Here is a 13,520-nt window from a genome sequence, read left to right as displayed (position 1 = left end):
AGCTTAAAACAAACTGATCAAATTGTGAGATGTACTGGATCAGCTAAAGGTATTAACAAATTTATGATTGTCTCTAGCAGATAAAAATGGAATTTGGAGATTTTGGTCTATGTAATATTTAAAGTATGTTTACTAGAAAGGGTATTGTAATTAGTCATGTTTTTATCATTATTACAAATACATATTTCTACCATTTAAATTGGGAATTTGGGTTGACTGCAAGAACCAGTTGTGCAGTCTGCCAGCTGCAGTACCTCCAAGAGATACTAAGTTTGTGCAGTCTAGAGACTTGGATTATGGAGGGAATGGAGTTTTCAGGCTGCTTTGCTAATGCTAGCTCAAGGGGAACAGCTCTGCACCAACCACATTCCCCTGAGTGTAAATCAGGGAAGGTGTATAGTACACCTTTCCCAGCAGTGGCATGGTCTCTGACTAAAATAACCCACAAAGCTGTACACTGGCCTACCATGTGGCACCTCATCCTTACACACAGACCACAGGTCAGCAGTAGCAGTGTATGCTTTACTTATAAGTAGTCTCTTCCATCCTTGATCATTTCAAGCTCTATTCCGTGCCTGACAACTGGAAGTATTAGCAGGAAGAACCTAATTGGAAAAGATGGGAAAAAAGAGTGTTAATACTCTGTAATTGCTGGTGTCAAGATTATTCAGACCTAATAGGAATTTATAGATGGCATAGATTTCCCGTTATTTGAATAAAATAATTATTTTTAAAATTCCAGTGTAACCACATTTTTGTCTGTGTGTTAACTTGGTAATTTTTTTAATGGGTGTCTTGATTTAGATAAGCTGCCAACAGATAGAGGAAGACTAGTAATGGAGCATGTCTTCAAATTGCAAGAGTTTTGTAACAGCATGGTTAAACTGTGTCTAGATGGATATGAATATGCATATTTGAAAGCAATCGTCCTCTTCAGTCCTGGTATGTAATTATTCCAAATGTAACATTTTAATCTGCTATTTGTTGCTGTATACCTGTTTCGTTATGTGCAATTACTGCCTCATTTGTTGAAGAACCTTGGAAGGTTTGTAAGGACTGTAGGAAGAGGAGGGTTAATCTTCTACTGTAAACAACTGAATGTTGCTTTGGGGCCTTTTTTGCAGGGGGAGACTTTTGATTCTTTTTATTTGTAGATTTTCATTCTTGGTTGTGCCACTCATGCTTTTTGTTGTTTCGGGTTTGAGATTTTGGTTTCAGGTTTTTTTTTTTTCTCTTCATTTATTTATTTATTGCTTTTAATTTTGTGCCTCCTTTCTGGGGTACATTTTCTGAAGACCTGCAGTTTAATTTTCTGAAGCATTGCTCTTGCACATCCAGAGGAGATGGGTTTTTAATCCAGGTAGTTGGGATTTTAATATATGAAAGACTATCTGGGCATCAGTTCTCACATTCAGAATTACAGAAACATCACCTCTCCCCCACACAGACAATGCATATAGCATTTCTGGAGAATGAACACCACAAACATTGACTTGTTATTATTTTTGTCTTCGAAACATTATTTGCTTAATGTACTCTCAGTAGCATTACTAGATGTACATTAGAAAGTGAAGGTAATACACCTTTATTTCCCTTCTGGGTGATTAGTTTACAATAGGGAGGAGAGAGTCCTCTGGTTATTATAGATACTTACTGAGTAATTACATTGTGTAACCTATATGCCTGGATGTAGAAAGTTAGAAAATTAATTTTCTTTATTTGAAAGTTGTAGAATTGACTTTTCACAAAAGGCACTCAGGTATTGTATCAGTATCCTGCAGGCCTTAGATTCATCATTCAGAATTGGGATTAGTACAAAGCCAAACCAAGTCTTTTGGTAAAAGAAAAATGTGCAGATCTCAAGTACTGCCTCTGTCTCCATGAATTTTTCATGGTATTCATCTAAGTGCACAAATGAAACCCTGCATATCTTCCATTGCTACCTATATATATAATTATATATGTATATATTGCAGTAATGGAAGACTTCTGAGGTGAAAGACATTCATGCAAATAAAAGGTGGTATAAGTAGAGTCAGAACCCTTCAGGAAAGATGATAAATTTCCAGAGGAATTCCTACTGTGATAATTTTTCTATTGTGGATCTCTAAGGAAAATCAGATCCTGGGTGTTTTATAGTACAACATAATCCTGCTCTCAGTCCTTACAACCAGGAGAGTCTTACATGGTTTCATGTGTTTGCTTGTACAGTTCACTGTATCACTGAAACAGTTTCAGTTTCCTGATAAGCAGGACTCACCATTAAACCAAATAAGTTTAAACACAATATTAAGCATGCTTGAAAATCTTTGCAGTTTTCCTTTTCTGCTGAGGATTGAGCAGTTGCAAATACACCATTATTACAGAAGAGACTTTCTATAAGTGTTCTTACCCCAAAATAATCCTTTTCATGGCCTTCCTATACAAAGAAATGGTACAGGTTACTTCAGGAAAGAAACAAAATTATGGGATAATACCTCAAGTCCATTTTTTTAGAATGAAGTTCACTAAGATTTATGAAAGAATCCTCTGGCCTGTGTGGAAAAATCAATCCTGTTAGACAACAAAAAATACTTCTTAGGAACCTTGCGCTTGCAAAGTAGTATTAACCTATTTGTTTAGTCTGAAGTTTGTCTCCTTCCAATTATATTTGACCACACAAAAGGTAGAAGGAAAAATACCTTGGGAAAAGACTCTAGTCCAGTCCCATGATTGAGAGAAATTTTCTTTACCTGATGTTTTCAAATTCACATTACTAATGAGTAGTTGCTTTAATGGCAATGTGTTGTCAGGAGTCTTGATCCTTGAGCCATATAACAATCTTCATACATGTGAAAGTCATGTTTGATACTTTGAACAGAAGGGATGTCCTGGCAATGACTCACAGGCTAGACATTACAATTGCAGGGATTTTACTGCTGTGCTGCAGGATGGGGCTGGGCTGTGCATGCAGCAGAGCCCTAAGGTAAGAGCCTCTGCTTTAGTAGACCCTGGTGATTCAGCTGTGCCGAGCCAGCTGTTTGATTGCCACAAGACAGCCTTGGGCAAAGAGATTAGTGTAAAGGGTGTGCCAAGAAGACTTGACATCTTTCTAAACGGCTGCAAGTGTACAAGCAGTGGTCTTCAGACTACTGTTTCCAGAAGCTGACTTCTCACTGTGCTCCTGACATGGCTCTAAAAGCAGCAGCATGAAGGGATGCATTTTGCACATCAACTCCAACTCTTCATCTACATGATTTGTCATGCTAGGATGACAGTAAAATTTTTGCATTCAGATAGATGGATAATAAAATTACAGACCATGTAAAGAGTTCAGAATTACTGGATAATAATTTCCAAGAGTGACTTGGCAGTTAGGTTGATGTCCTTTCGTTTTAGGAACACATATTTCAAGTAAGTTCAAATCACTGCTAAAAATTATGATTAGCATATTTGAAATTTTTGTTCCAAATAGGTGAGAAAGAACAGTCTGCTACATACCAGCCTATCTGAATTCAAAAAGCATTTGGACAATGCTCTCAGGCACACAGGTGATTCTTAGGGAGTCCTGTGCAGGCCCAGGAGTTGGACTTGATGATACTGATGGGTCCCTTCTAACTCAGCATATTCTGTGATTCAGTACGGTTTTCTACATGTCTTAGGCAGTTCATAGCTTTTTATTCTGCTTCTTCCACTGATCTTAATTTTATACTTCACTTTTCACCTAAATATTATTTGTGCATCCAATGTTCCAGGAAGTGTTAGTGTGTTGAAACAATCCTGTTTTACTGCTACACAGAGAACAGAGTTGTACCATCAAGATTAACATAAGCATTGCAAGCACTGAATTTATTTGAACTCTTTCAAATGTCTGATTATATTTATGGAAAGTTAAGTAAAATGTAAATGTAAAGAAGGAGAAATATAAGGAGGTAAAGTAGTGTCCACAACTGAAACTGAAGTTGCTGCAGCTACCACATAATTATTTCAGTATGTTGGCAACTGGATAGTCTGTATGGATGTTAGTTCATTTTCTGTAGAACGGGTATAACAAAGAAGAGGGGTTTTTTTTTTTCAGATCACCCAGGTCTAGAAAATGTGGTACAGATTGAGAAATTTCAAGAAAAAGCTTACATGGAGTTCCAAGACTATGTAACAAAGGCGTATCCGGATGATACTTACAGGTCTGTAAACTTAGATGCTTACTTGATTGATTCTCTTTTCAGAGTCACTGATTTGTACAGTTTTTCATGTAATAGATATATACATTTTCTTCTTACTTCCTTAAGGAATTACATTTAGAACACTTCAAATATTATGCATGTGGTCATACATACTATGTGTAGTATTTGTCATCTCATTATTAATTTCTAAAATTAAATATCAGAAATAAATATTAGTAACATTCCATTTTAATTGCATCTGTTTGGGATATTTTCTCCTTTAGTCTTAAATCCAAACATGCAGAGTACATGTCATGTAGTTGACAAGCATTTGTACATTTTCTGTACAGTTCAAGACATGACTAAACATAAATTTAATGCTATACTGATTTAAATATTTAAGCCTTTCATGAACTAGATATAGCAAACTTTGGCCAGTAGTGTCCTTTGTCATTTTTTTTCTCTTCTTTTGCTAATAATATCCTGAAGAACACCAAAATCTGTGATCTTCTAAGTAACACTTTTCATCAAATTTATTTTCCAGACTATCTAGACTTCTTCTCCGATTGCCTGCTCTTAGGCTGATGAGTGCTGCCATCACTGAAGAGCTGTTCTTCGCAGGACTAATTGGCAATGTTCAGATTGACAGCATCATCCCGTACATTCTGCGAATGGAGACAGCAGACTACAACTCTCAGATCATAGGTCATGGTGTGTAAAAGTAGCAGTCCAGGATTCTGTACCATGGCAATCATGGTGATGTAAATGCATACCCTGTCTCCAAGAGATGGTCATAAGCCTTCCAACGCACCTTTCCAAAGAAGGCTCATATTCCTCCTTTCCAGTACACTTGGGAAACATGGTGGAGTGCATTAGGATATAGGATCACTTCCTGTTCTTTATCTGTCTTCAAGGACTTGTAAATTAACTTGTTATCTGAAGAAGGTCAAGAATTGTCCATCCTATTTTTGTAGGTAGACGGACTTGGAATATTTGTTTATGAAGCTCAGGCTTATGAGGAAAGTGAAGAAGCTTTGATTGAACTAAGGTATCTCAACTTAGCTTGATGTTTTAGACAAATAAATTAACTTTCCTCTCTGAGTTGTGTTTTCAGTGTTTTGCTGCTAGTTCTTTTTCACATATCAAGTGGAAAATACATAATCAAACATCCTGAAAAGGCCAGTTTCCATGTAGACAAGACCCAGCTTAGTTTTGGCTGTTGTTTTGAAGAGTGATTTGTTTCCTGCTGAATTAAACACTGGATATCATACCCCAAGTGCAGAGAAATAGAGGACATTCACATTTAAAAATATTCTGATGTTAACATTGATGCAGCTGATCAAAAGAGAAGCAGCAAAGAGTCCGTAGTGACTGTTTTGCAGATGCAACTGAATACTGTATTGTAACAATAATGTGGTAGACATCAGCTGTTTTATACTATGAAAAACTAGCAGAGAAGTGTATACTGCAGGCATTCAAAAACAGCATACTCCTGCTTTTTCTGGTCTCAGAGCTTTTTCACACTACCCCTCCCTCTTTCATACTCATTGCTCAGTGATGGAGGCATTCTAGATGGCTCTTAGCTTTTGTCCATGTCTTTATTTTTGTTATGGCTAGCCCTTGGGTATGTAATTCTCTTTTCCAACCAGTCCTGTATGATTACTTTTCAAATTTGAGTTTGTCAAATCCAGTGTCCTTCCATATGGGAGCATAGCCTCTGCTGCTTTTCCTTTCCTCATTAGAAATGGGTCTAGATTACTCCATACATGTTGCCTGAATCATACTTCATAGCTCTATCTAAGGATGAGTTTAAATGCCCTTCTGTCTTGAGGATGTGACTCACGTGACAAGTAACCCTGACATGTGCTTGCTTCTTGCTTCCTTTTGCAACAGGAAGTTATGCACCCCTGCATGTTTATTTCCTCTTGCTTAAAATGAGAGACGTATCCCTGTGAAAATGATGGTCTTCGTTAGACATTAGCACTTAGGATTTTCTGAATCTTGGGTCAAGGCTGAGTTCTATTTTGCATGACCCCTTTCTTTCTCTGGCAAAACTGAGTGAGGAAGAGCCTGACCCAATCAAGAAACACATGCCTGCACCAGAAATTACTTAGCCAGAAGATCAGATTAAATGGAGGGCTTTGCCCACTCTGCAGAGGCAGTTCCAAGGCCACCTTAACACCAAGAGACTTCAAGATGAGGCTTGGGTTCTAAAGTTCTTGAGTTCTGTAGTTCTTTCTCAGCATCTGAGGATTGCTACCAGATAAAAAACCTGAGAACTGCCTCTGACACTGAATTTCTGTGTTCTTCTCAATTCCACTAACTGAGCTGCTTGGATCTTTCTCTACCCAAACTCTGTAATCAGAGACTGTATCAGAATCACAGAATCAGATGATGGTTGGGGTTGAAAGAGGCTTTAAAGATCATCTAGTTCCAGCCACCTCTATGGACAGGAACATCTTCCACTAAACCAGGTTGCTCAGAGCCCCACTCAACCTTGCATTGAATGCTTCCAAGAATGGGGCATTCACAGCTTCTGTGGACAACTTGTTCCAGTCCCTCACCACACTTACAGTAAAGAATTTCCTAATATCTAATCTAAGCTTGCTCTCTTTCAGTTTGAAGCCATTCCCCCTTGGCCTGTTACTACATGCTCTTTAATAAAAAGTCTCTCCATCTTTCTTGTAGGCTCCCTTCAGGTACTGGAAGGCTGCAGTTGGGTCACCCTAAGTCTTCTCTTCTCCAGGCTGAACAATCTCAGTTCTTTAGTCTTTCCTCATGGAAGTGCCCCAACAGCATCATGTTCTTCCTGTGCTGGGACCCCAGAGCTGGATGCAGCACTGCAGGTGGGGTCTCACAGGAGCAGAGCAGAGGGGCAGAATCCCCTCCCTCCTCCGCTGGCCACGCTGCTTTGGATGCAGCCCAGGACACGTTTGGCTTTCTGGGCTGGGAGTGCCATTGCTGGGTCATGTCCAGCCTCTCACCCACCTGCAGCCCCAAGTCCTTCTCAGCAGGGCTGCTCTCCATCTGTTCATTCCCCAGCCTGGATTGATACCAGAGGCTGCCCCAGGTGCAGCACCTGGCACTCAGTCTTATTAAACCTCATGAGATTTCATGGACCCATTTCTTGAGTTTGTCCAGGTCCCTCTGGATGGCATCCCATCCTTCAGGTGTGTCAAAGGCACCACTCAGCTTGGTGTCATCAGCAAATCTGCTGAGGGAGCGCTTGACCTCTTCATCTATGTCATTAATGAAGATAATAAATAACACTATCCTTGATATGGACCCCACATGTCACGGATGTCCCTTGGGATTCTGAGTCACTGAACACTACCCGCTGGTTGCGACCATCCATCTACTTTCTTACTCATCTAACATCAAATCTATGTCTCCAGAAAGAAGAATGTTGTGGAGGATCATACTACACAATTGGCCATATTCAATCCCACAGATCAGAGCAGTTAGTGCTGAGGACACCTGATGGCATGCAATTATGTGTGTGGGCCTTTCCTGTGCCTTTTCTGTGTTGGAACTGGCAATGGCAGCTGATCTGTTCTCATGTTATGCCTTTTGAAGGTTGTAGGGTTCAAGTTCTTTATCTGTGTTTCCCGGAGAGCTGTATGAAAATTACTATCCTGTGCTTCAGCAGGTGTGCATCTCATCAGTGGAGTTTATGGAAGTATGAAGGACTGTTGCTGCCAACCTGCTGTGCTTGTTTTCTCCCCATGGGTTAGAGGCCCATTTTTAATCTGTAGGACCGAGTTGTAAATGGGAGGTTGATCATTCTCCAGTTCAGGTCTCCTCAGAAATTCTGACCCTGGTTTCTAGTCTCTTGCTATCCTAACCCACTTCTGGCCCTAGCAAGCACAGGAGATTTATAGTCCTCTTACATTAAAAGTTTAAAGGAAAGTGACAACATATTACTCTTGAATATATTGGAGGTAGTTTTCCAGGCATTCCACTACTCTTGGAAGAGTTTTACTCTAGTATTCTCCAGATTTATGAAACCCAGGTAATAGTAAGATGGAAATAAAAGCCTGCTTTCCTTTGTAATGAAGCACACTATGCAAATCTCTCTTACATCCTTGAAGAAATTATTCACTCCATAGCTTGAGCCTCAGGTGAATATGGAATTCTTTGTTTACAGTTGATGAAAAGGTTCAGCTGATGCAGCTTCTCATGTGGTACTGTCCAGATTTGGAAACAGCTGAGAAAATATCAGTGTATCTACAGATGTAAACTTTTAGCAATTGAATCCCTCAGTTCAGCCATCTTTATTGCTTGAAGGGACCTTGAAAGATCTTTGATTCCAACCTTTCATGGGAACAGGACCCCAGAAGAGACTGTCTAGTACCCTGTCCAATCACATCTTGCAGTGATTGGTTGCTCTCAGCATGAGAAATGTCTATTATATAAGATTGTCAAGACTTCTTAAGGAGAGTGGCCTTGCACCAATGTCAGTCACTTCCCTTAATATTCTCGTGTGGATTTCTTCTGAGCCCATGGATTTCTGTGGGTTGAGCCCTTGCAAGAGGCTGCAGACCAGCTGTTCACCTACTGGTGGGTTGACACCTACACTCTTGTAGATGCTTCATCTGGTGCTGTGCGGTCCAGCTATGCTGGTAAACATGGAAGTGAAGAAGATACTGAGAACCTCTGCCTTACCAGCATGACTAGTGAGTAGTTAGGCAATGGCTCTGTATCTTCCTTGTGCTTCTGCTTACTACTCACATATCTGTAGTAACCTTTCTTGTTATCCTTGACATCTTTGACCAGCTTTTCTTCTGTCTGAGCCTTAGCATTCCTGCCCACATTTCTGCATGCCCTAGCAAGGTTTTTACAGTCCTTGATGGGTATTTAGCTGCCTTTCCATAGCTAGTATGTGGGGTGGTTTTTCTCTTTTTTTTTTTTTACTTTTTTTCTTTTTTTTTTTTTTTTTTTAATTTTAATTGGAGCAGATGTCCTCAGAACTAGATTTTCTCTGGATTCCTGTCCTTGTTTCCTCTTTGTGCTCTAGTCTGTTTGAATGCAAGTTAACCAGTTACACATGGTCTGCAACTACCAGAGACTGCTGGGTCAAGACTATGTGCTTAGGATGTGTTAACTCATAAGCACAGAAACCTTGGTCATGTTTCACATGAGGTTGTTTAAATTCAGGTGTTTGTATATTGTGAGGGACAAAAAAAACCCTGCAATTTAAGATGTTGGATACCTCTGACATTTGGACCTCTAAAGAGCCAAAGTGCATACAATACCACACGTAGCAAACAGCTCTGGCTACTGGTAAGTGACCTTTTTCCCCCCAAAGTTTTACAGTTTTATGATAATAAATTTTCAAGATCGATGTAAAGGTGGAGTGCAGCTGATCTATGCTGCCTGCCAAGTACTCTGTTTTGTCTTTATGATGATCTAAATGATGCATCCCATACAGGAGGTTGTTGTGTCAGTGTTACTCACTTTGCTCAGCAAAATCTTCATTAATTATTTCAAATTATTTCATTAATAATTCTTAAACTATAAATTCATCCTTTTGATAAGGAATGAGGCATAACAGTGTTTTCTCAGGAATGGGAGCTTTAAAACAGGTAAATACAGGAATCAACATGTTTCTTCCTTATTCATCCATATTAACCATTACAGTCCTTTAAGAACAATGCAACAGCTCATGGAAAAACCAAACCGTGAAGTTCTGGGTTTGTTGTTTTGGTTACTTTAAGATAACTGCTTCTAAGTTAAATGAAATATATCAAGTTACCTTCAACTGAGACCCTTAGTGTTTCTAACAGTTATTTTTTATGATTACATGATCTCATATTACCACCAGTGTTATTTATTGTCATTTATAGTGTTATGAATGAATATTCCTTGGTACTGAATGAGAGACTGAGTAACATTACTGGGTTCTGTCAGTACCGCTGTCAGTATGATGACAAAAATGTGAATATTGAAGCTTAATCCACCATGGATGTTAAACTATTCCATTGTTTTTCTGATTTCTTTTCAACTTTAAATTACTTGTCAACTCTTTGATCTTTACAAGCCTTGAGAGTTTTCAGAGCCAGTCAGGATTTAACCAAAACCTCTTTGCCAATGAAAGGAGAAGTTTCGTTTCAACAGCTTTAAATTTTCAATGTTGAGAGCAAGAAAAATCATTTTAATATAAATCACATGAAAGGAAAAACAGTTTTATATGTTTTAGAATCCTATAATTTAAAGACGATCGTACTGTTACACATAATAAGCTTGCTAGTTGAAATATTTTTTCATGAGACTGTATGTTGCACACGTGTATGTGGGCTTAGGTTGCTTGTTTCATACTGCTAAAGTTCCTAGTGCAAATAATTGTTATATTTTAAACTTTTTTCAAGAGTACCTTCATTGCAATACCTTCTGTAGTTACAAACCTATCTGTTCATACATTTATTCTTGTTGTGTGATCTTCAGGGTCAGTGAAAGTAAGTCTGTTGTTTTTGAAACTGGTCCTGTACATTTTGTTCAGCCTTTGTGGTTTGCTAGTACATCAGTTTCAGTGTAAGCAATACAGTATCACTGTTGTTGTCTTGCTGTTGTATAAAAAAAATCACTTTAAATGTCTTGAAACTCAGCTAAATTAGAAAACTCTATTTTGGATGTATTTTTAAAAATAAATTGTAAGTTTCTATTATAGAAAACAATTGCAATATCCTATTATTTGTTAGTGTTTTATACAGATTGCCGTATGGACCTAGAACACTGTATATGATTGCAGATAGTTTGTGGATCTTTCACATTTTTATTATACAGTGGAGTATTCTCGGTTATATTCAGTCTGGGATTTGTGGTAGCTGCAATATCTTGCTGTTTGCTAATCTTTTTGCAATTAACCCTTTGTTTCCATGCTTACTACTTTCTGGCCTATGCATTTGACAATTAATAATTTATTGTAAAATTTAATTTACTAGTGTTTTGGTTTTTAAAATGCTGTATGGAAATATGTATTGTAATGAACCCCAGTCATGGATCTTCATGTCATATAATGCAATAATGGATGCTTGGAAATTAGTATTTGATTCATGATGGATCAGTTTTAGGTTGAAAGTTACAGTATGGTTGAACAAAGTGTTTTTTCTTTTGAAAGAAACAGACTTCAGATGTTCAAGTAAACTTATCTCAGTTTTAAATACTACTGGATAAATAATGAATTTATTGATGTTTAAAACTGTGAAATGAGGACAAGTTTTGTTCTATTTCAGAACTGATTTCTCAATGACAATTTTAAAAGTGTAACATTTTAATTGTCATCTTCTGTTCAGTCAATTCTGTCAATTCAGTTCTGTTCAGTTCAATTTTGGGGTAAAAAACACCAACATCTAACAAGAGTCTTAAGTTTAAAAACCCTGGGAATTAAATATTTCATCTGGGTGCATGAGTTTGACAAGAACTTTGAGTGACAAGACAGCATTTCAGTGCTGTCTCCCAAAGATGTCCCAGTAAATCCTTAGGAAGACATACTTGCATTTGCATTTTACTGTATTTAACTGTGACATTTGCACTGAGTTCAGGGAGAATTTTTGAACACAGTAGTCAGATTCTCTTTTTCATGCACAGTGACACATTAACAGAAGCAGTTTGAGTAGATGTGATGGGACTTCAGCAGTTATGAGGTAATGAAATCCTCAGTGGAGATGGCACTTGACTAAAAAAGTAATGGAGAAAATAGTACAAAAAAAAATTAAAATGCAATTCAAAGAACGTGCTGTAAAATGTTCCTGCTACTAAGAAAGTATTCCCCACATAATCTTCTGTAGCAAGAAAGTCACATTAAGAAGCTGATCCATTCTTCCAGCTTTGTGTCACATTGCCTTGTCTTTCACAGCGGACACTTTCTCAGATAAAGAACCATGGTGTGCCACATGGATCAGTGAAGTGATCCAGATAATTTTAACTCTTGGGGGGGGGGAAACCCACAACTAATAACTATACTATTTCACTGCCAGCAGAGAAAATCCTCATGGAATTCTACTTGCAGTCGGTGAAAATTATCTCAGTCACATTAGTCAGGAAGAGGCTTAGAAACTGGCATAAGCATTGAACCTATACAATGTTTCCAAAGTTGGCTTCCTAATTTAAACTATACTTTTTTTCATATTTTATGCTCCATCATCAGTAGTTTTTGTCAAAATAATGGTTATTGTGGATGAAGTTAAAGGCAGTGAATTCTGACTGTAAATGTTCCTCCCTGTTTTTATGCCTGCTAATGTACACTTATCTGACCAAATTTTAATACATTTAATAAATTTTCTAAGACTTTGGACTGTGAAAATGCAAATAACCTGCCAGAAGTATACTGAAGCCTAAGACTTGTCGCAAAAGAGATGCTGTCGTTCGAGCACAGAGCACAGAACCAGCAGGGCCTATGATTTGTGTTTGAAAACAAAACCACTTGTGTTAAAACGAAAAAGTTTTGAGTGGAAACTCAGACCACTAGACTTTACATTGAAATTGATATATTTCTACACTGTGAACTTGGCTGATACAGGTTTTTCTCAGTCTCATTCTCCTTTCAATTTTAGCACTACCTACTTAATTTTTCTCTGCAACTCCTCTGCTTTGTCCCTTCCCAAAACCCCAGTTCTGATAGTGACAGTGTCCAGCAGCTTGGCCTTTCCATGGTTGACAGCTGGTCTCTGCTCATCAGCCAGCACTGGTTGCAGCACTGATGATGTGTTTACCAGGTGCTTTTCCAAGTTCTGCCTGCTCTGACAAAGTACAATGGATCTATTTTTGCCTGCCCTGTGTAGCAGTGGCCTTGTGAAGGTCAAGGTGCAGTTTCTGCACCTTGCCCGCTCAGCCTTGTAGCAACAGTAGCAAAGTCCTGCCAACATCCACCGCAGGGCAATCAAAGGTCTTTCCTCGGGCTGGTGCAGAACCAGAAGGCACTGGGACAAGATGGAGAAGTGGAGTGGACACATGGATGAGACGATAGGTACACATTCCTTGGTGACCTGCCAGGGTTGGGAAAAGCCAGGAGAGGCAAGACTGTTAAGCTCTCCTCTGGCCATCACCCGCAGTCTGCACGGGTGAGATGTCACCTGCCCTGTCCTCTGATCCAGGCAGTTCTGGACTCCTCACTGCCAAGTCTTGGTAACTTTTCTCACCACACATCTTGTGACCTGTGTGAAATAAGGGACTGGCAGTAGACAATTATAAATTATCTATATATTGTCTATTATAAAGAGGCTTTTCTCCCTATCCTGAAGTTCTTGGTATCTCGCTGACCTTCACGTGTAAGCAGTAGGCAATTGTCACACGAATCCAGACTGTACAGACTGGGAGCCAAATCGCAGTGTCCCCACCACAAGATACCCTTCACCGCCGTACGAAAGGCCCCCCGCCGGA

At 38.8% G+C, this 13,520-nt stretch overlaps 1 protein-coding gene across 3 annotated transcripts in view; it reads left to right on the top strand.

The window, feature by feature from the left end:
* The window catches only part of NR2C1 (nuclear receptor subfamily 2 group C member 1), a 48,256-nt gene extending 43,013 nt beyond the window's left edge, over positions 1-5,243 (top strand). For all 3 annotated transcript variants that reach the window (XM_053942020.1, XM_053942021.1, XM_053942019.1), the window contains 3 exons: positions 805-942; positions 4,058-4,163; positions 4,687-5,243. In XM_053942020.1, the coding sequence (XP_053797995.1) occupies positions 805-942; positions 4,058-4,163; positions 4,687-4,861 (419 nt within the window). In that variant the 3' untranslated portion in view covers positions 4,862-5,243. The remainder of the gene's footprint in view (positions 1-804; positions 943-4,057; positions 4,164-4,686) is intronic.
* The last annotated feature ends 8,277 nt before the right edge of the window (positions 5,244-13,520 follow it).

This window comes from Vidua chalybeata, chromosome 5, assembly GCF_026979565.1.
Source record: "Vidua chalybeata isolate OUT-0048 chromosome 5, bVidCha1 merged haplotype, whole genome shotgun sequence".
NCBI lineage: Eukaryota > Metazoa > Chordata > Aves > Passeriformes > Viduidae > Vidua > Vidua chalybeata.
The sequence above is the reverse complement of the archived record's forward strand: the minus strand, read 5'-3'. Positions and strand labels throughout refer to the sequence as shown.